Source organism: Marmota marmota, unplaced genomic scaffold (assembly GCF_001458135.2).
Source record: "Marmota marmota marmota unplaced genomic scaffold, marMar, whole genome shotgun sequence".
Lineage (NCBI taxonomy): Eukaryota > Metazoa > Chordata > Mammalia > Rodentia > Sciuridae > Marmota > Marmota marmota.
The window spans coordinates 3236396-3260808 of NW_026000221.1; the positions used below are offsets into that span (position 1 = coordinate 3236396).

Here is a 24413-nt window from a genome sequence, read left to right on the forward strand (position 1 = left end):
GGTAATGATCATTATTCGTGTTCGAATAGCACTCTTCAGTTTATAAAGTATGTATCATATATACATTACTACTTTATTGTTTCAACATTTTAGTGACTTTGAAATGACCCTCTCTAGATACCTAGTCCTGCCCTTAGTGAAGGGTAGAATCTGATCTCCTCTCTGCTTTCATTATACTATTTTTTAAAATCAAAACTAGTGGGTTTTTGAATTTTGAAATACTTAAAGGGTTTTTTTCTTACTTTTCTATAAATTTATCACAATAGATGATTTGCCTATTCAAATCTAGTTTAAAAAAACAACTAAAGATTTTTCTATCTTCATCCTTCTGTCCCTGCTCACTGGAGACAATTAGTATTTAGTATAAGGTTAGTGTGTGTCATTTCTATCCATATTTTTATTCTCTCATTATATATGTACATATCTATAATGACAATTTTTATTTTAAATTTTATATACATTATGTATGGTTGCTCCTTCATATCCACAGGTTTTGTACTGATAAATACCACTAATGTAAACAATATTACAAAAAAATTATGCCCTTACTGAATTTGTACAGACTTTTTCATTATTCCCTAAACAATACAGTATAACCACTATTTAATAGCATTTACATGAGGTATTAAGTATTATAGACAATTTGGAGATGAGGAAGTATTATTTGGATGTGCATAGGTTATATGCAGATGCTATACCATTTTATATAAGGAACTTGAACATTCTAGGATTTTGGTATCCCTAGCCCCTTTTATTTTATTTTGAGACAGTGTCTTGCCAAGTTGCCCAGGCTGGCCTTGAACTTCAAATCCTTGAACTTCCTGAGTAGCTGGGATTACAAGGATGGGCCACTGCCTCTGGCTGGTGGTGTCCACATATTTTTGCAAGTTGCTTCTTTTTACTCACTGGTTTATATTTTATAAATAGACAATACTCTTGGTCCAGGAGATCTGGTGGTGGGTAGTGAAGATAAGATTATCTCCCTACTAACATTTCAGTGGTGAAGACAGTGTAAATAAATAAAATTGATACTATGGTATCAGGTTTTTTAGGATAAATGTTATGAGGGATGGACAGGGTTGGGATAGGGTTTTGTGAAGTGGAGTGAAATCTATTTTTGATAAAGTGGTCAGGGAATTTCTCTTTCAGGAGTTGTCATGTGAGCAAATGAATTAATTGAGAAAATGAGCCATGTTAAGATCTGGGAAAAGAGAATTCCACAGGAGGGAATATCAAGTGCAGAGGCCTTGAAGTAGAAATAACCTTAGAGTCCTTAAGAAATGGAAAGAAGTCAAGTGTAGTTAAGTGTAGAGTTAACTGGAAGAATGGTTATGAAATGAGATTGGAAGAAGAAGCCAGGGGCCAGATCATGTAGGTCCTATAAAATAATATAAGGAGTTTAGATTTTGAGTGTCATGAGAAGCCACTAGATGATTCTTTTGAGCAGGGAAATGTTATGCTTTGTCCTACTAATTGAATTAATTTTACACTGAAATTTTGTGTTGTAGAGAAGAATGTGGAAACTCTAGATAAAGATCTGCATCTAATATGGAAAGATCTTAAAGATAAATTTCAACACTTTTTTTGCACTTTTTTTCAGAATGCAACTACTTATGTAAAGAAAAATATACATTCACATTTGCTTATTTATGTAATATTTCTTTGGAAGGACATTAAAGGCAAATAAAAGGGATTACCTATGAGATGGGGAACTGATGATAGAGAGAATGGGGAGGAGAAATCAGATCACAGTTCACTTTTTATGTGTCAACAGAATATATTAAAATCATGCAGAAAAGTGTTCCTATAATTAGTACCCAACCAGTTGAATTTTCACAAACTGAAATCTTACATATAACCATCTAGAACTATAAGCACAAACTGTATCAGGATAGTAGAAATCCCTCAGATTCTCTAATAATTGTTACTCCCTTTGTAGGACCACCATCATATTAACCTCTACTAGTAGGCATTTTTTTTAACTTGGTTTTTGTACCAGTGAGCACTCTTAATTTCATTCTGTTACTATAATTTGATTTTAGATACTGTTTTTATTTTAGCACTATTTAAATAATGCCTTAATAGGCTCTTGTTGGTAAAAGGTTAAAACAGTAGAGAAGTATATGGAACAAGGTACACAGGACCCCTTTCTTCTGCCTCTTCCCAGAGATAAGTGCAATGAATAATTTAGTACATAGCCTTCTGGTGCGTATTCTCTGTTTATATACACAATTAACTTTTTTCCCCCCATATTTTGAATGATGATGATAATAGATGAATAGTTAACATTTATTAGGTACTTTCTATGCACCCTGCATAGTTGTAATTTAGATGGGGAAACAAGGAGAAATACCTTCCCTAAAAGTTATAGTATCTATGTTATTCTAATGGTTGTATAGCATTTTTATACTATATCTCATTTAAACTTAGTTGATCGTATTGTTTCTATAATCACTTAGATTATTGTTTCTATAATCATTTAGAATGAGCTGTGTATTCTGAATTGTGGTTTTTAAGTTCCTCTCATGTCTCTCCCTCTTTCTCTCTCTCTCTCACACACACACACACACACACACACACACACACACACACCTTCTGTCTAGACCCCACTGTGATTTTGTATTCCTCAATAAGATCTCAATCATCAGACTTTTTTTTCTTCTCTGTGGTCAGGAAATGCTCTGTTTATGTCTGCCTGATTTTTTTTTTTTTTTTTTTTTTGTTAGTGTCTCTTTGCCTTTGGAATTTCTTTTCTCATCTGAGGCAAACATTGCTTTTACTTTCTGATCCCAGTTGGATTTTGTCCTACATCCTCAATGTAACTATGACTGAGATCAGCTCTTCTTATAGCTCCTTTATATATGCCTGTTACTGAAAAATATGCTTTTTCTTGTTATATCTCTAGTTTAATGTAGCCAGGTTTGCTTGCCTGGCAAAAACATCCTACACAGGATCCTGACATTAGAAGTATATCTTTAGTTTCTTGTACCCCTCTCCCATGGTTACAGCTTAGCAGTATGGACAGCCACTGCTATTAGTCACCACCATCAGCATGCAGAACAATTCCTGGCACTTACAGGCTCTCAGCATGTATATGCTGAATGAATTAACCTGTTGGTTCTTAAGAAGAAACCTATTTGGTGTGACTTTTTCTTTTTTCTTTTTTTTTTTTTAAGCTCCATAATGGCTGATCATAGTATATGGCACATAATAAGCAACCAGTAATTATTCCTGATGTTTAACTCAGTTTTTTTTTTTTTTTTTTTGTGTGTGTGTGTATGTGTGTGTGTGTTTACCTGGTTTTAACTGAGTGCATGTATTCTTTTCTGGGAAGATATGGTCCATCCTAGAACAATCTTGACTATAGAATTTGCTAGCATTTGTCAAAGGCTACAGCATTGGTTGTTAAAATGGCACAAGAAAGGAAGTATCTTTTATTACTGACATTCTTTTTTTAAATGTTTCACTAAGTGCATGTTGTCTGTAGTTGGTTGTATAGTGATGTACAGGGATTTTACCCACTCTTAGCAGTAGAACGCCACTGTGTATCACTTGCTCTTGTCATCACCAAGAACTTTTAGTGGGTCAGAATGGTATTTTGCATGGAGCATCTTCACTAACTAATATGCATAAAATATATAAGCCAGTAGAAATTATAAAATATAAACTTCTTTGGGTTGAATCATATATTTAATCTCTCTAAATCTCTTTAGCATTCTTAGTTTTAAAAATAGACACTTTTCACTTTCTGGCAGTTATATGTACTATGACTGATTTGAGAGTTTGGTACATATTATGACAACTTTTAATATAATTTGCATCTGATAATGTGACTTGAATAATCTCAGCTTCTCTGGTAGAGTGTCACTGGGTTCACTCCTTAGTATCACCAAAAACAAACAAAAACTTTAGGGAATTTTGATTACCTCAGGACATGTCATGTTCAGAATTGACAGCATGTAACATATATGAATTTTGGTGAAGGAAAGAACTTCATAAGCAAATCTTAGAGGACTCTTTTAGGCCTTAGTAGCTTGACCAAAGGAAATAGAGTCTTTTTGTTTTTGTTTTTGATAAGATATAGAAAGTAAAGTAGCCTGTTTTTACTCTTGGTTATGGTATGTCATTGTCAGTCGATTAATTATTTGTTCATGCTGTGAAGAAGGAAGTAAGAAGTCACAGAACCTTTAGAGAAAATTTCTTCTTCTAGATTTATGTTTTTTGTTTTACTTTGTAATGCTTTTCTGTTCTTAGTGACAAATAACACATTTTTCAGTTATATTGACTTAAATATATGTAAATTGAATTGGTTTAAATTAGGATCCTTTCCTGCTTTCTCTTTTAGGACTTGAACCAATGAAAGAAGCATATGGCACTTGTGAAGATAAATGTCACTCCTCCTTCTTTAATTGGACCTTCTGCTTAGGACCTGTATGTGACTTTTCACCTGTGATCTGTTCTTTCAGTAGCTACTGACTTTGATTACAGGAAGGTCTCTGAAGATTTGTATCAAATGACGTCAATGGCCAGCTTGTTTTCTTTTACTAGTCCAGCAGTGAAGCGATTGTTGGGCTGGAAACAAGGTGATGAGGAGGAAAAATGGGCAGAAAAGGCAGTCGATGCTTTGGTGAAAAAACTGAAAAAGAAAAAGGGTGCCATGGAGGAACTGGAGAAAGCCTTGAGCAGTCCAGGACAGCCGAGCAAATGTGTCACTATTCCCAGATCTTTAGATGGACGCCTACAGGTTTCTCACAGGAAGGGCTTACCCCATGTTATATATTGTCGTGTTTGGCGCTGGCCTGATTTGCAGAGTCATCATGAACTAAAGCCATTGGATATTTGTGAATTTCCTTTTGGATCTAAGCAAAAAGAAGTTTGTATCAACCCTTACCATTATAAGAGAGTGGAGAGTCCAGGTAGGTTTTATTGTCCTGAGAATAATTAAAAACAAAACTAAAAAGGAAAAAACAAAACAAAAAAACATGTCTCTGGCTGATTAGTGTATAATTAGTTTATTAATTGACCTTGTGTTGCCTTTTTAAAGATTTAATGTGGGAGGGATACTGGATTTACTTTTTTTTTTATATATAAGTGATATAACTCTCAAATGGCTTGTTCTAATTCTTTGTTCACTGTAAACACCTATATATACACTTAGATGATCTGCCTTTCTCATATGTACTAGATCTTGTTCCTTTTGGTCTATTCAAGAATTTTGTTCCAACGATATCATCCGTCTTCCCAGCATCATATTGTCCTCTACCAGACTATTTCTGATAACATATAATCATGTTACCACCCATCCTAAAATAAGAGTTAAAAAAGAATTCATGTCCTGACCTCATTCACACACTCCTATTCCTTATCTATTGCATTTTCTTCTGGTCTTATAAAAATTCTCCATTTTCATTATCTGTACATTTTATTTTTCCTTCTTTCTTGTTACTTTTCCAGTTAGTCTTTCTTCCCTACTATTGAATGTGTCACCATCACTAGTGACTGCCTTTTTACAAATTAAGGTTGTTTCTTGGTCTTACTTCCTTCTCATAGTTTGACATAGTTGGTCTTCTGCCCTCCTATTCAAAACTTTTTCTCTTTGACTTTCAAGACACTACTTTCTCCTGATTCTCCTATCTCACTATCCTTGTTCAGTCTCTTTGATGCCTTATTCTACTGTTTCTTAGGACTTAGTACTTGGATCTTTTCTCCATCTGTATTCTATCATAAATGCTGTCATGCATTAAGTACCTCATGTTTGTTAAGTCATCTATAAGCTGATGCTTACATTTTGAACTCCAGTGTCAACTTCTCCCTTAGTTTTAGACTTATACATCCAGTTATCTACTTGACATCTCCACTTAAATGTCTAATAAACATTGACTTTTGATTTTTTTCCCCCTATTAAATCATTTTTTCTCCTGTTTCTCTATTGAAGTGCATGGCAATATTCATGTAATTACTGTTGTCTAAGCCTAAGTTCATTTTTATTCTTAAGTCCTATATTTGAGCTATGAGCAAATGCTGTTTACTGTACCTTCAAAATATATCTTGATATTATCACCTCTTACCATCTGTAAGCACTACTTTAAAATAGATTGTCATCATCTCTCAACTTAGTACTCTTCTAATTGTTCTCTCTCCTTTCCCCTCAACCCATTATATTTTCTATGTGGCAGCCAGAGTGACCTTTAAAACAGCATATGTCAAATCATGTCAGTCCCTACTAAAAACTCTTTAAAGGCTTTCTGTCACACTTAGAGCAGGTCTCATTATGACCTGTCCTCAGACTTCTGTTCCTTGGACTTGTCTACTCCTGTTTCCAGGCATTATATATTGCCTTTTCTTCTAAAGGACTCTCCCCTTGTCATATTTTTGTGGCATGCTTTCTCACTCTATTTAGTACTTGCTCCAAAAGCACCATCACTTGTTGACTGTTAGGTATTTATTTTGTTTACTGACTGACATAAGTAGTGTCTTCCTTAGTCTCATTCATTACTGCATCCCCGGTGTCTAGAGTAACATTTCCAGCACTTAGTAGGTGCTACTCTGTATTTTTTTTGGGGGGGGGGGTAAGGAATGAATTACCTAAACTGACGTTTTAGTTCATTTATTGCTGCTACAACAATACCACAGACTGGGTAAATTATAAACAATAGAAAGTTATGGGGGCTGGGGTTGTGGCTCAGTGGTAGAGTACTTGCCTGGCACATGTGAAGCACTGGGTTCGATCCTCAGCACCGCATTAAAAAAAATAATAAAATAAAGTTATACACACACACACACACACACAAAGTTTTAAAAAAAAGTTATTCAGCTCATGGTTCTGGAGACTGGAAAGTCCCATGGTGAGGGGCTGTCTCTGGTGAGGGTCTTCTGATAGCATCATATGATGGCAGAATAGCAAGCTAGCATAAGTGAGGCAGGGGAGAAGACAGAGGGGGCTGTACTTAAAACAGAATCAATTCTCATGATAAATAACCCACTCCTGAATTACCTCTTATCAGGCTTCACCTCCCAACACTGTTATATTGGGGATTAAGTTTCCAACATGTGAATTTTGGGGACATATTGAAACCACAGTAGCTAAGATAGTAGCTGAGTGCATTAGTTATCAATTGCTATACAACAAATTACTACAGATGTAGTAGCTTAACACATTTATTACCTCACAGTTTGTGGATGAGCATCTAGTCATAGTTTAGCTGGCTTTTTGCAAGCCTCTAATGAAAGTGTTGGTCAGGGCTGAGGTCTTATCAAAAGTTCAGATGGGGAAGGCTCTGTTTCCATGGTCACTGTAATTGTTAACAGAATTCAGTAGTCCTTGCAAGCTGTTGGACCCTTGCTGATCATCAACAAGAGATTGCCTTCAGTTGCCTACCATATGTCCATCTGCATAAGTAGTTTACATTTATGGCAGCTTCTTCCTGAAAGAATGGCATTATGTTTTTATGGAATGTAATCACATACCTCCTGTCATTTTGCCATATTCTTTTGGTTAGAAGCAAATCACAGTCATCCTTACACTCAAGATTTACCCAAGGACATGAATAATCAAAGGCAGGAATCATGGTGGCCATCTCAGAGTCTGTTCACCACACTACAGATAACATACACCCAGTGTAGTAGAAAGACCAAAAGTAACATTGAACGTGGAAACTAGTAAAAAGAATAGAAGTGATTGTCCTGTCAGGGAAATTCCAACTTGAGAGCGTTAGAGCTGCTATTTGATATTTGAGATGATCTTCAATTTCTCATGGAGTCCCAGGAAAGCTGCAGCCTGAAGGAATTGATGAAGAAAGGAAAATGGGAAGATTTCATAGAGATGTCTGCAAAACTCTCAAGTCTACATATTTGCTAATAGTAAGTCTAGTAAGTGTGTTACTTCCATAGCCAGGGTGTGACTGCTACCAGAAGAAGTTTTTGTTTCTTTAAGAATCCATTTTTCTCAGCTACAATCATTCTATAGAAAGAGCAAAAGCATACCTCTGATACTTTTAAAAACACTAGAGATCACCTATCTTGCTAGATGGAATGTTAAGAAAACCAATTTTTGGAATGCATGCCTGTAATCCTAGCTACTCAGGAGGCTGAGGCAGGAAGATTGCAATTTTGAGGCTAGCCCAGATGAATTTGTGAGATCCTGTCTGGGGGGGAAAAAAAGATTGGTGATATAGTGTAGAGGCAGAACTGGTTTAATCCCCAGTATCACTAGCAAACAAACAAAAACAATAAAAAAGAAAAACAACAACAACAACAAAACATTATTTGGACCCAAGTTCATCCGAGCATCTTGGAGGGTGGAGGAGGTGGCAGATTGGCCCAGTTCCAAGCACAAGATGATCACTTCATACAACTGTCTTACTAAAGTAGTATTAGTGTTTATGGACTAGGTGGTTTTCAAACCCTATGAGGTTATTCCTTCATAGAATTAGAAAAGGGTACTAATATTTTAGACCCCTATGAGTGTATAAATTTATAGATAAAGAAACTTAAAATTGAAAGTAAAGTAACATAGAGGATCACCCACTAGCTGGTATACGGTATATTGCACAAAGGTAAAAATTATGGAAGATAGTTGGGAGGTGTTGCATACTAATTAAGATTGTGGGTTCTGGAGCTAGACTTTCTGGATTTGAATTCTGGTTTTACTCCATACTACCAATATAAATTCAAGCAATTTACATAAACTTTCTGTGAAATTAATCTAGGTAATTATAAAATAGGAATAGTACTACTTACCACCCAGAATTGTTATGAGGATTAGATGATTGAATGCATGAACAGGTATTTAAATTAAAACATCATGTGATTCAGAATGGATTTCAAATTAAATAGTGATTCTAGAATAATACATTCTGAAAATAGAACATGGGGGAAATGGCAGAGAAAAAATTTCAAAGGAATACTACTGCTCAAGCAATTGTAGTGGCTCATTGACCATGTAATCAGAACAAGGGATTGAAAAAGATTTACACATGAAATCTTAGGAAAGCATGGGTAAAAAAAAGATTCTGAAAGCTTCCAGAGAGAAAAATTTAGGGCATCTACAAAGGATTGGAAATCAGAACATTGGATGTCTCAGTGCAATTTGGAATTCTAAAGAAAATGAAGCAGTGCCCTCAAAATTCAGAGGGATAAAAGTTATCTGGAATTCTGTCTGCAAACAGAGAAAACTTTTTTTTTCCAGGTATTTTTTATATATAAAAATTTCTTATCCTTTCTTAGGAAACTAATAAGATGAGGCCCAGGAAATGGGATCCAATCCTACAGGAGGGAAGGTTTATGGGAATCTTGAGTAGCAACCAATCCAGGTTGGAGCAAAAGGGAAGAAAGACTCAAAGGAAAACATGAAATTAATAAATTATTTGATGATTGTGCTGTATGAAAAATAATATTGATAGGCATTTGGCAGACCTGATGGAATACTGAAATTAGTGGTACACACTTAAAATTAAGCAAATAAAGGATCAAGGCAATACTTAACTTTAATAAAAGCACTGTTTGAGTTGAAATCACAGTACACTTGGCTCAACAATGTTTAATATATATGCATATATATACGCACACATATATACTAAATATAAACACTGGATATTTATCACAATTTTTTATGACAGTTGTGGGGAAGGGAAATGGGAATGGAATAAAACAAGAAAGCTGCCTCATTTGCTACAAGAGCAAGTCTACAAATAATGTCTTGACAAATCAGTAATAGCAATATGTTATTTAGCAGTGCACAAAATAAATATCAGAAGAAATGGTTTAATATCTAAATTTGTTATTTATGGAAACAGTATGGGAGACGGCTAGAAATTGCTGTTTTGTTATAATCTTATCATTTTTATATGTTTATGCTGTAGTCTTTATAAACTCCACATATTATTTTGGAATAATAAAATAGTTTTAAAAATTTATGTATGCACATAATATAAAAATAAGGGAAGCCAGTGATTTTATTTATGCCTTTAGTTAAAAAAAAAAAAAAAAACAGCAAAGGAACCTTTAGTAGAACTGAATTCTTTAGTTCACGAAGTCTTTTTAACTAGATAAGAAAATTTCTTGCTGTCATTTAATGCCCTTCTTTCCAATGGTGGTTGCCCCATCATTCTGAAAGGAGAACAACAGTAGAAAAAAAATGTTGTAGTCAATGTTAACTGTATATTTACAGCACGAATTCAGTAAAATGAAAAACCAGTACAAATGGTGAGCATTTGATTTGTTGTATGTATCCCAACTTCCTGGAGGGGGAAGTATGAAGCTAAAAAACAAACCAGTTTTGTTTGTACAAAATGATATCAAAATCAGTGAGATTTTTCTGAATGAAAAATTACATTGACAAATATAGGAAAGTTATTAAAAGAGATGAATTCTCATTTAAGAATATGAAGAATCAGGTTTTAGTTTCCTATAGGAAAAAGTAAGTAATGAGGTGTTTGAATGTTGTTTTGATCACATAGGTCTTTAGAGAAAATGAACATTTGAATAAGGTTAAAGTTTATCTTTTAAAAAACATCTATTTAAATGTTATATATTTTCCATATGTGAAATTTCACTATTATCATATTTATAAGACAGACTTTGAACAGAAGACTTCTACTAGGGGAACATTACTATTTTTAGTAAAGAAAACTTTACTGAAGAACACAAAATTTGAGATCTTTCAAATTAAGAATGATGAAAATATTCAAATTGGAAACGTGAAGGTTTTTAGGGCATCTACATAACTGACCTCATCTTTACTCTCTATTCTTACCTCCCATAGGGTTCAGTGCCTAGTCCAAGTGACTTGTGTTTTCCCATCTCCCTCCTCTATGGTTCTCTTCCCCTAGCACTCTCATGTGAAATCCTCTTGATTTTTAAGATCTGATCAGGTGTTGTCTTTTCTATAATATTCTGATTCCCTGTTAGATGGGAGTGTTCATTTATTGAACTTCTTTTGCAATAATATTCTGTATTATGGTTTTTTTTTTAAACAAGTCTATGTATCAAAGAATATCAGTGGTATCTTTTCTGGATTTTCTGTCTGCTAGAGTCTCTTATACAGGCTAAATGCAATAGGTATTAAATAGTTATTATGTTAATATAGTTTCAGGTTTCTACAAAACAGCCTTTCCTAAAAGTAAATTGTTTTAATTGGTTTGCAGTTTTACATGAATCCTTTCTGCTAATCCTTTAAGATGGGTGGGACATTTGCTTTAGTGATTTCTAAGTAATAACTTCATTTTTTGTCTTTCAGTCTTACCTCCAGTGTTAGTGCCTCGTCATAATGAATTCAATCCACAACACAGTCTTCTGGTTCAGTTTAGGAACCTGAGCCACAACGAACCGCATATGCCACAAAATGCCACATTTCCAGATTCTTTCCATCAGCCCAACAACACTCCTTTTCCCTTATCTCCAAATAGTCCCTATCCCCCTTCCCCTGCTAGCAGTACATATCCTAACTCCCCAGCAAGTTCTGGACCAGGAAGTCCATTTCAACTCCCAGGTAAGACTTTATTGAGAGGAAAAAAGAAAAGTAATAATACTAACCCCTGAGAATCAGCATTTGTTCTTACTGCTGATCTGCTGGTGAACTATGTTATAAAAGAGCTAGTTACTTCTGACTGTATATTCCTCAGATAATTGTTTGATTTCCACAGTAGTTTGGATTTTATTTTGTCAAATACCATGTTTAAAATATGGAAGTAGTAGGGGAATTAAATACCAACTGTTTAACCTGCTGTTAGGAATCTGCTCAAAAACAAACTTTCATACTTTATTTTGCATAGATGTACTACATTTTTTCTCTTCACCAGTTAATAGTGCTGATTCAGTGCTGGTTTTAACTCTTTCTTAAGATATATCTCTGAGTATATTATTCTGTGCAAAGAAAGGCAGTTTTTGACCTTTAATTCTATTTTAATATCTTGGATTACCAGATTCTGTTGTACATACATGTGGGCTTGTAATAGGTTTTCAATTACTAGTAGATGTGCTGTCTAATGTCTGCATTTTTGTGCATCTAATGTTCAGTAATGAACCCTACTGGTAATCTTGAAATTTTTTTTAATGCTGTAAAGTAATAACTTTAAGCAGGATGACGATTTTAACCGTTCTTTGGGATTTTAACTTGTCTCATTTTCTTCCTCTTAGCTGATACACCTCCTCCTGCCTATATGCCACCTGATGAACAGATGGGCCAAGATAATTCCCAGCCTATGGATACAAGCAATAATATGATTCCTCAGATTATGCCCAGTATATCCAGCAGAGGTAAGAGAAGTATATTTTATCTTTTATCAGAAAATGATGTTCAACCATGTTGATTTTATTGTAGCTGTGTTTTTTCTTTTTTTAATTTTTTTTTTAGTTGTCAGTGGATCTTTTATTTATTATTATTTATACCTGGTGCTGAGGATCGAACCCAGGGCCTCACACATGCCAGGCAAGTGCTCTGCCACTGAGCTACAAATCCAGCCCCTGTAGCTGTTTTTATTTTATTTATTTGCAGTGTCAGAGGCCCAGTGTAGGGCCTACCACATGCTAGGGGAGCACTCATCCACTGATCTACACCCCCAGTCTTGGCCACTTTAAAAAAACAGGAACATGTATATTTTATATACTATAAATTCACCTTAAGTATATGATTGAATGATTTTGGAAAACATATAAATTTTGTACCACAATATAGTTTGAGAGCATTTGAAGAGATCCTCACTCATATGAACAGCTCTACATACCATTCCAATCTGTTTTCTGTATGTATAGATTTATCTTTTCTAAGCATTTCATATAAATGGTCATGTAATATATAGTCTTTCATCTGGCTTCTTTCACGTAACATAGTATTGTCAAGATACATTCATGTTGTAACATAATAATAGTTTGTTCCTTTTTAATGGCTGAGCAGTGGGGTTTTTTTTTTTTGTATAGATATACCACATTTTATCTATTCACTAGTCAGTAGGCATTTGAACTGTTTCTAGTTTTTGTTTTGTTTAGTATGAATAATACTCTTAGAAACTTTTGTATAAAAGTCTTTGTGTGGACATGGTTTTTATGTTTCTTGGGAAGATACCCAGGAGTAGAATAGCTGTGTCATATAGTAAGTTTAACCATTGAAGGAAAACTGCCAACCTTTTCCAGTGTGGCTGTATCATTTTACACCTGCAGTGTATGAGGGTATCAGTTTTTCGTAATCTGTTAACACTTACTATTACATCTGTCTTTTTTGATTATAGTCCCATTTTAGTGAGTATGAAGTGCACATTGTGGTTTTAATTTTTATACTCCTAATGAGTAATGATGTTGAGCATTTAAAAAATTTTTCTTTGATGAAATGTTTGTTTTAAATTTTTTGCCCATTGGGTTGTTTATCTTTTTATTGAGTTGTACAAGTTCTTTATATATTCTGGATTTGAATCCTTTATCAGAAAGTGATTTACAAATATTTTATCTCAGTAGATTTCATTTTCTTAATAATGTTTTCTGAAGCACAGTAGCTTTAAATTTTGATGAAGTCCAGTTTATCAATTTTTTCTGGATCGTGTTTTTTGGTATTGTATCTAAGAAATTTTTATCTGTTCCAGGGTTGCAAAAAATATTCTTTTGTGTTTATTCTATGTGTTCTATAGTTTTAGCTCTTATATTTAGGTCTCTGATTCATTTGAGTTATGTTTGTGTATGCCATATGGTAAATATCTATATTTTTTGTTCTCCATTGCACTGACATCTTTATTAGAAATCATTTTATAATAAAAATGTAATAAAAATTTACAAATATAAGGGTTTGTTTAGGGCCTTTCAGTTTTGTTCATTGATTGTATATCTGTACCTCTTTGTCTTGATTACTAAAGCTTGATATTGAGGGTTTTTCCACATAATTTTTTTTTATTGCAGTAAAATACACATAAAATTTATCATCTTAACCATTTTAAAGTCATATAGTTTGTTGCCATTAATTGCATTTATAATGTGCAGTGGTTACTATCTTACATCTCTGTTACTGTTTTCACCTTATAAAACCAAACAAAATTCTGTGCCAATTAAACAATAACTCTACATATCTTCCTTCCCTAGCTCCTGGCAATCACCATTCTATTTTCTTCCTTCTTTCTTCTCTTTTTCTCTCCCTCCCTTGAACCCAGGACCTCACTCAAGTACTCTATCACCCAGCCCCACCATTCTACGTTTTGTCTATTTGTCTTTTTATGACTGACTTATTTTACTTAGCATAATATCCTCAGCTTCATTTGTTGTGGTAAGATGAGTAATATTTCACTGTATGTGCACACCACATTTTGTTTATCCAGTCATGCACTGATGAACACTTGGGTTACTTCTAGGTTTTGGCTGTTAAAGATAACTCTTTGAAACTCTCCTTTCAATTCTGCTATTGTGGGGTATCATAGGTTCTGTACATTTCAATTAGGTGAAGTTGGTTGATAGTATTGTTCAAGTTTTCTATATCCTTATTTCCTTTCTAATTATTCAATCATTTATTGAGAATGGGGGATTGAAGTTCCCAACTATTGTTGAATTGTATATTTCTACATTCAGTTCTGTTGAGATTAGCCTTACGTGTTTTGGGATTCTGTGGTTTGTATAATTCAGCATACAATTCAGTGGTGTTAAGTACATCCACAGTGTTGCTACCACTGTCACTGTCCATTTCCAGAACCTTCTCATTATGCCAAGCAGAACTCTGTACCTATTATAAAGCTCCCTATTCTCTCTTCTGTGGCCTCTGATCAATACTCTTTTACTTTTTGTCTCTGTAATGCCTACTTGAGGTATTTAAGTGGAATGATGTGTTTAGGAACTTTATGTCTAGCTTATTTCACTTAGTATGGATGGCATTTTCAAGATTTATCCATGTCATAGCATGCATTAGAAATTCATTCCTGCTGGGTGCGGTGGCGCACGCCTGTGATCACAGCGGCTTGGGAGGCTGAGGCAGGAGGATTGCTAGTTCAAAGCCAGCCTCAGCAACTTAACCAGGCTCTAGCAACTTAGCAAGACCTGGTCGCTAAATAAAATATAGAAAGGGTGGGGGATATGGCTCAGTGATTGAGTGTGCCTGGGTTTTAATCCCCAGTGCCAAAAAAAAAAAGAAAAGAAAAAGAAAGGAGAAAGAGGGAGGGAGGGAGGAATTCCTTCTTAAGGCCAAATTATACTCCATTGTATGTGTGTATACTTTTTGTTTCTCTTTTATCTATTGATGGTTGTTTGGAGTTTTTCTACTTTTTTGGTTGTTGTGAATCATGCTGTTATGTTTGAGTGTCTGCTTATAATCCACTTGAATATTGTATTCTTGAAAATAGAATTGCTGTGTCATATGCTAATTATGTTTAACTTTTCAAAACCACCAAACTATTTTGTACAGTAGCTACATCATTTGACATTCCTACCATCTGTACATAAAGGTTCCACTTTTTCCATGTACATGCTAATGCTTGTTTTCTATGTTTTTCTTTTTTTAATAATTACCATCCAATGGATATGAAGTGATTCTCATTGTGGGTTTTTTAATTGTCTCCTTTTTAAATTGACAATGAAAAATGGTATATTTTTATGGTGTCATTGTGGTTTTAAAGCCACTTTGTTTTGAGACTTTAAGTTCTGTATAGTTTCCCAAGTTTCGAAATAAGATATTGCTTTTTAACGTATTTCTTAAGTGTTTTGTGTTTTACACATTTGTGATAATAAAGCCTATCTACAGAAAACCCACAGCTAACATCATACTTAATGGTGAGAAACTGGAAGATTTCCTGCTAACATTAGTAACAAGGCAAGGATGACTCTTCTCATGCTTTTATTTCCAGTTTGCAGAGAGAATCACTTAAGTGTTTGAATTCAATTTTTTGTTTAGAATAGTATTACAGATAGTGATATAGTTAATCCTTTCCAGTTGTTAAAAAATTACATTTATCTCAAATTTAAGTCTGAAGTAGATTCCCCTAGAGAAATAATTTAAGATATGATATTGCTACTATGTTCTGAATTGTGTCCTCCCAAAATTCCTATATTGAAACCCTAACCCCAAATGTGGTGGTATTTGGAAATGAGTCTTTGGGAGGTAATTAGATTTAGCTGAGATCATGAGGGTGGGGTCCTCATTGTGGTATTAGTAAATTTATAAGAGGAAGAGATAGATCCCTTTCTGTCTATATCTTTCTCTACCCTTGAACACAAACCAAGGAAAGGCCATGTGAGCACACAGCAAGAAGGTGGCTGTCTACAAGCCAGGAAGCGGGCCCCTCACCAAACCCTGAATCTACTGGCACCTTGATCTTGGACTTCCCAGCCTCCAGAACTGTGAGAAATAAATTTCTATTATTTAAGCCACTCCATCTATGGTATTTGGTTATAGCAGCCTGAACCAACTGAGATAGGAACTGGTACCTAGAAATGGGTGCTGCTATAACAAATACCTAAAAATATGGAAGTAGCTTTGGAACTAGATAATGTAGAGGCTGGAAAAGTTTTGAGATACATGCTAGAACAATCTGATGTTGCTGTGAAGGGACTATTAAAGGTGATTCTGGTGAGGGCTAAGAAGTAAAAGAGAGCTTTAAATAAACCTTCCATTTTCTTAGAGAATACATAAATCATGTATAGAATGTTAGTACAGATATAGATGTTATACCAGGCTGATTCTTGTGAGGGTATAGACCTAAAAGAGGAATGTATTATTAGAAAACAGAAAAAAGGCCATCCGTATTGTAAAGTGGCAAAGAATTTGGCTGAATGGTGTTAATGTTCTAGTGTATTATAGAAGGTAGAACTTTTGAGTTACAAAATTGGATATTTAGCTGAGGAAATTCATAAGTGTTGAAGGAGTATCCTAGTTCCTACTGGCTTCTCAAGAAAAAAATGAATTTGAGAAGGAATTGTTAAGCAACAAGGAATCAGAACTTAAATGATTTGGAAAATTCTCATCCTATCCATATTTCAAACCATAACTCAGTTTTGCTCACCTGCCATTTGATAATGAGATTAGTGTGGGTATGAACCATGGACCTAAACAGCCACTTCAGCAGGAGCACAGTTTGACCTGAAGAGAACAGAGATGGGCTGGAGTTTAGTAAGGCTATCAAGTTCCTTAAATTCTCTGGCAGACCAGATAAGCTATTTGACTGTAAACTTTTATAATTCTTCAAAAAAGAAGAATTCTTCTGAAGCTGATTCAGAAATCATCAGGATGACTGGTCTGGTTTCAGCAGGCTGAATGACATCATGAGGGTACCTGGAGACTAGAGGGTGCAACTCCCTACAACACAGAACTTGGTGTAGTTTCACATGTTACAGTTGACGGGGAATTCTGCTGTGGGATTTTGTCTCCTGTCTCACCTTTTTCTGATTTTCATAAGACTAGATTTTAGACTTTATAGTTTTTGCTGGAATAAAGTTAGGAGTTTGAGTCCTTTGAGATGTAATGTGTGTATTTTTGCATGCTAACAGACCAAATTGTACCCTAACCCCCAATGTCATGGTGTTTGGAGATGGGGCCTTTGAGATATAATTTAGGTTTAGATGAGTTCATGAGAGCAGGGTTCTCAGGATGAAATTAGTTACCCTTATAAGAAGAGAAACAGAAGTGAATCTTTGGATCTTTATGAGCACACACTGAGGAAAGGCCATATGAGCACCCAGCCAGAGGGCAGCTATCTACAAGCCAGGAAGGGAGCCCTTTCTAGATATCAGACCAGCTGACACCTTGATGTACTTTCCAGCTTCCAGAACTGTGAAGGGGAAAATTAATCCACTCAGAATATGATATTTTGTTAAGGGAGTCTGAGCAGGTTAAGTAAGATAGTTGCCTATCTTTGTTTTCCTAAAATTGCTTAAATTGTCATATTTAAGTCTATTTCTAATATTTTTGGATATAAGTTCAAACCAGGAAGGACAGTGATACTTAAGTGAAATGTCTTTGTTTTCTTTCTCATGTAGCTCTTTGAGTTGGGTTGAAGATTAAACACATAGTGAATCTGGAGTTTTGGATAATCACTTATTAAACTTCTTTTCTGTCTGATTTGTTCACAGATGTTCAGCCTGTTGCCTATGAAGAACCCAAACATTGGTGTTCAATTGTTTACTACGAATTAAACAACCGCGTTGGGGAAGCTTTTCATGCATCTTCTACTAGTGTGTTAGTAGATGGATTCACAGACCCTTCAAATAACAAAAGTAGATTCTGCTTGGGGTTGTTGTCAAATGTTAATCGTAATTCAACAATTGAAAATACTAGGCGTCATATTGGAAAAGGTAATCATACATTCATTTGAATTCAGCCCTTTTTTGTATTGGCCATGTGCCACAGTTTGTGTAAGGAAGGTGCTGTAAACTTAAAAAGAATCTAAAGGCCTCTGCCTCATGTTGCGTATACTAAAGAATGTATTAATCAAATAAAGATATCATGAGTCCCCAATTCCTTATCTTGTTTAGTTTTTCTGCTTAAGTACTAGAGATCTGAAATAATTATTTCTTTGTTTTTTTGAGTTACCCTGACTGGAATATAAACTGCACAGAAATTTATCATGTTTATAACAGTAGCTAGGACAGTGCTTGGCTCATGAAATATACAACAAATGTATTTGTGGAACACATGACTGCTAGTGAAGAATGAGGATTTCATAATTATGGTATTTGTGGAGCATCTTCAATTGAGATATAATGTGTAAGAATTACCATGATGTTGGGGGAGTAGAGTTTAGAGGTGGAGAATCCCAAGTGTGAATGACGAAGTTCTTTGGTGGCTTTATTATCACCCCTCATCTTTTAAATTCAGGAAGGTTTTTTGTATAATTCATCCTGAAATATAGCTGCCACAACAACTATATCACACTGCAATGAGATGCCAGAGTCTCATGCATGCATCAAATGGTCAGGAAGGAAATCCATCCCGGGTAGAATGTATTGCATATTTCTAAGAAGTTTTGTTTTCACCTCTTGCTGCCTTTTGCTTTAACTTAGGAGGGTCTTACTACAAGTGAAAACAAAGGCAAATAAATATAATTATGATGGCATTTTTTTATAGAAGAGGTTTTTTAAAATATTATGGTCAAAGATAGGTTGAATACAAAGTTGCCATTCTCTTTTAGAGTTCATTGCCTACTTGCCATGATGGTGTGTTTTGTTTGTTTTTGGTAAAATGTCTTCCTTGTATGCATAGATTTCCCACCCCATCCCAGTAAAAATAATTTTAAGTGAAATCTATTTGGTAAATTTTGAATTTCTAAAATTAGTTGTCTTTTTTTTCAGCATACTATTCTAGGATACTTTTGTTCATGGGTCATTTTTATTTACTCAGAAACAAAGCTGAAGTTTTATTATTATAGGCTGATATAATTTTATGACTTACTTGTGTGCAGAGAGATATGTGTATTCATGGATGGTGCCACAAAGCACTGTGGTAGTGAAAAGTTGTCCATCAGTAGTTAGTAGATTCACCTAGAATTATAAGTGGCATTTAGAGGATATATACAGTAGCAAATTTATATTTTGAAGCGTAATAGAATCCTCAAGATTGCTTAAAGTGAAAGAGCAAGTTTTTGATTAATAGAATGTGGTACATTCACATTAAAAAACAAAGCAGAACACCCAACCTTCCACACAAACACACACACAAAAATTACATAGGAACATTTATATAAAATTAAATGCATTTAAAAAGGTTCAAAAGGATATCCACCATTTTGATATTAGTTTCTACCTTTAATGAAGAGAAATTTGAGGTGATAGATATGTTGGAAAAATACCAGCTTTAGTTACACAATTTAAATTTTTGTATTGAAACTTTTCATGCATTATTTTTATGCATACACACACACACACACACACACACACACACACACACTACACATATATTTTAAATATATTAAAAGTAATTTGAAATTACCAAAGTAAAATGTCTGCAATTTAAAAACTTGCGGTAACCTGAAAGTACATATGCACCTTTGGGGGTTTTGTTTGTATTTTTGTTTAATACTGTTATCCACATTTTCTTAACCATCTCTTTCTCTCATAGAGATAATAGAAGATTTGGAAAAGGAAAACAACTTAAAAGTAGATAACCTAATCAGCTGTCAGCTTCAGGCTTAACTTAGTTATTTGAGGACCATGTTAGACTTAGGCAGACATTAACCTCTTCATTATCTTTGGCAGCAGAAGGCCATCTAGTGGTTGCTTTTATCTGAAGACAGTAGAGAGTTTGCTATGAACATCTCCGTATTTTGGTTATACCATATAATCTCTTTTGCTTTGTTAAACTGACTCATGCTACTCATCTTTTTAAGGTGTTCATCTGTACTATGTTGGCGGGGAGGTGTATGCGGAGTGTCTCAGTGACAGCAGCATATTTGTACAGAGTAGGAACTGCAACTTTCATCATGGTTTTCATCCCACCACTGTCTGTAAGATTCCCAGCAGCTGCAGCCTCAAAATTTTTAATAATCAGGAATTTGCTCAGCTTCTGGCTCAGTCTGTCAATCATGGGTTTGAGGCAGTCTATGAGCTCACAAAAATGTGCACCATTCGAATGAGTTTTGTTAAGGTAAGTGTGTGTGATCTGTATTGAAAATATGTATGGGTCACTGTAAATATGTATGTCTATAGGTTGTAATAGAAAAATTGTTAAAGGTGGGCATTACTTTCAACTGGATTTACTAGGTTCTTAGATGAAATCCTTGAATTTATGATTGTAAACATATGGTAAGTCTAAGATAATTTATAATCCAGACATAAAATGCATGATTGATATTGATTTTGATATTGAACAGGGGTTGAGCTTACAAAGAATGTCAGTTAAATGATTAAAGTATTGGAAAACATTTACTATTAAAATTGCTTATTGAGTCCCTCAGCATCAATAGTTTTGATTATTATTAGATTCTGTTAAACTGACTTGACAATTATTTGGAGTTCTAAAATTATTTTCCTTGAACTGAGCTTTGTTATTAAGAATTTGCAAAGTTCAAGTTCATCATTTACCCTCTTGGCCTGATTTTATTGAATATTCCGAAGATGGTTCTTGAACAAAATTTGAAAAGAATTTGTGATGTATTTAAGAAACCTATACTATATTTAGCCCAAGAACAACAACTGTCACATGCCATGTGTGAATTTTTTCTTTTTGGCATTCACTCCCTATCTAGTGTTTCTTTCCTTCCTTCCTTCCATTCTTCTATCCATCCATCCATTCATCCAGTGTTTTCTTGATGCTTTACTGTAGATCTGATGTGTACATTTAATTATCAATCACCCTAAAGTTATTTCCCCTCCCTCTATACAAATGAGACTTTTGCATATTTAGTTTATCTGCATTCCCCATTTTCTCCATTCTTTTTCCTCTTTCCTCCCATAATTTTCCTGGACCAGGACTAGAATAAGCACTAACATAGAGAGCTTGATAAATCCAGATGGAAGAAAAGTGAAAAATTTCCTTTTTGTTTTTGTTTGTAGTTTTAAGCTAGCGTTTTAGTTCATTTCATCTCATTAATTTCCCAGCTTTAAGGATAATGGCTATGTAATCACTACATTAAATTATTTATAAATGTGTTTATCAGTATCTACAGTGCCTTATGTGACAGGAAAAAAAATAAAAACAAAGCAAAATTTAAAAAATATCAAAACAAGTCAGACACAGTGGCACATGCTTGTAAATCCCAGTGACTGAGGAAGATTGAAATTTCCAGGACAGCCTCCGCAACTTAGCGAGGCCCTATCTTGACAAATAAAGAGGACTGTGATAGAGCACTCTGGGTTCAATCCCTAGTAACAAAAACAAAACCTGAAAACAAAGTTTTTTGGTCATATAATCTGACATGAAGTTACGTGAGGCTATTTATGGGTTTTATTTATCCTAATAAGTGAGAATACATCTCATAGTAGAAATAAATAATATTTTAATTATGAGATATTGTACTGTATAATGTTTCTAAAATTTAAAAAAATGCTAAAACACCTGGTGCCATGCGTTTCTATTAGGAGAAGTATATGTTGTTTAAAAATTCATATATCTCTGAACATTGTAAATCTTTTCTTATAATTCCATGGTGAATATCAAGATTGCTTTTGTGATAGTTATTTAAGTATTCTGTATATCTTTACTGTTAAACTATCTGTTTGTTATTATAATTGCTTTAGACTGTTGACAACTTAAAGAGAGATTGACTATGATATCTGTTCATTTTCATAGGGCTGGGGAGCAGAATATCACCGACAGGATGTTACCAGCACCCCATGTTGGATTGAGATTCATCTCCATGGGCCTCTTCAGTGGCTGGATAAAGTCCTTACTCAGATGGGATCTCCTTTAAATCCCATATCTTCCGTTTCATAGTGGAGAAATATTCTTTTTTCAATTGTTACTAGTGGACTTATTTTAATTTTAGAGAAACTTTCAGTACAAATACTGTGAGCTGACATGGAAAAACAGATTTTATAGCTTTTTTTTTTTTCTACATAATTGTGACCAACACATTTGTATTTTGTGATGAATCTGCATTTGTTTGTATTCATGTTCATGTGATTAACTCTCAAAGGTATTGTAAAAGATGTGGACTAAGTATTATGCCCCTGTTCAGAATTTTGGTGTTGATTTTAAACTGGAACATGCTTTAGTTTATCATCCCAACAGGTTTTTTATTTGTTAATTTTTTTAAAGTATGCATCACATGATGAAAAACTATAGTATAAGAGGTTATAAATAGGGAAAAATAGTCTTCCTTCTGTTGATTTTCCAGAAACTACACTTCTAACAATTTCTTTGTCCCACCAACTTTAAAAAAGCTTAACACATAGTTTTTAAAAGCCTATGGTAGGGGCTTAAAAGAAACTCTAAAATAATCTTTTTATTTGATGGAACACTATGCACTGCTCTAACAAGTAGTGTTCAGTAAAAGTGAAGTGAATTTTCTAGATGACATAAAATTTACATTTATATAGCTAAATGTTTGTCAGTGTAATGTGACTTCATGCTCAATATCTTTTGAAAAACATTTCCTTTTTAAAAAAAAAAATTGCCAAGTAATTGATCTCTAGTATATGTCATTTACTCAAAATCTTGTCATAAATACTACTTTTTAGCTAGTGACAGTGCATGCACGGCCTTGTTCAGCTATGTTTGCTGCTTTTGGCCCTGTTGCAAGGATTGTAATTTTGACATGCATTAATCTTTTATTTTGCACTTTTATGGGTGACAGTTTTTAGTGTAACCTTTGGTAAAACACTCAAGTGACTTGGACTTAGATGCTTATCCTCAATTCCTTGTTACCCCTTTTGTATTAACAAACTACAATTTATAGTTTACAGTTTTAGGAAGTTATGCCTTTTTCTAGTATTTTATTTTCAATCTAGGTTATAAGATTGTTCTTCTAGAGCTCCAACTAAGGTGCCTTTTTAATTTCTACAGTCTTGTGGGTCTTATTAATGTTGGAAAATCATGTACTTAATGTCATTGTTCTCACTTGTATTGGTCTCCCCATGCAAGGACCTATGCGCTGTAGCCATAGGAGGCTCTTTGATTGGGCCTCAAGGGTGAGGCTACTGGTCTGATATTAAATGAATCTGCAGTAGGTGTTGGGATAGCTGATTTCAAAACATTCACGTGTCAAAGACTGTTCTCTCACTTATCATCAATGCTCTTTTTCTATTTTTTTAGTATCTACATGGATGCTAATCTCCCAGAACACAGTCTTCTAAAGGAAAGATGATTAAATATCCATTTAATCAATCATGTTTTGGCTTTGAGTAGAGTACTATTAACCACATTTTCTAGGGAATAGTCAGATGGACATTTAGTTACGGCACAAGAAAGCAGAAATTATTTTGAAAAGAAAAATGACCTAATGTACCTAATCAGAAAAAGAAGCTTTGTTTTCTAGTGCCTTTGTAAGTATCTGGAGCCATGCCATTCAGCTGTTAAAAATGTTATTTTTGGTTTGACTTTCTGCTTTGCCCTTTCTGCTTTTATGAGGGGGAAAAAAAAAAACACAAAAAATATTTTTTTAGGAAAGCATTTTGCTATTCCTTTTGCTTTCTGTGTCATTATTTATTGCTTTTTCAAAGTGCAGCCATTGGATGATTTTAGTGTCTTCAGGTGAAGTGTCATTTGTGTTTCAGCTCAGAATTCTTTGTTGGGTAAAAAGAATAATTTCAGACAGTCACCTGAGCCTTCAACGTAAGTATTATGTAACATGTATTCTAAGTTGTATGAGCCACATGAAAGAGAATTATTTGTTTAGTGATAGAACTTAGGTATTTTTATCATTCTTTTACTTAACAAGCTCATGGCACAAATTTATGAAAAAGAATTCACTCAAGTTGAATGACAAATACATATAATCAACTTTAGTGATTATTTTAGTCATCAAATTGTTTTATAGATGTTTTTAGCTGCAAGTTAAAAATTGTTTTGTTTGCAGACACCC

General features: G+C 34.2%; 1 protein-coding gene across 1 annotated transcript in view; it reads left to right on the forward strand.

Annotated features, from left to right (window-relative positions):
- The window catches only part of Smad5 (SMAD family member 5), a 38715-nt gene extending 14753 nt beyond the window's left edge, over positions 1 to 23962 (forward strand). The window contains exons 2-7 of the mRNA XM_015488590.2: positions 4346 to 4916; positions 11237 to 11488; positions 12136 to 12255; positions 18028 to 18249; positions 20280 to 20536; positions 22181 to 23962. Coding sequence (XP_015344076.1) covers positions 4514 to 4916; positions 11237 to 11488; positions 12136 to 12255; positions 18028 to 18249; positions 20280 to 20536; positions 22181 to 22324 — 1398 coding nt within the window. The 5' untranslated portion in view covers positions 4346 to 4513 and the 3' untranslated portion in view covers positions 22325 to 23962. The remainder of the gene's footprint in view (positions 1 to 4345; positions 4917 to 11236; positions 11489 to 12135; positions 12256 to 18027; positions 18250 to 20279; positions 20537 to 22180) is intronic.
- Positions 23963 to 24413: the final 451 nt, after the last annotated feature.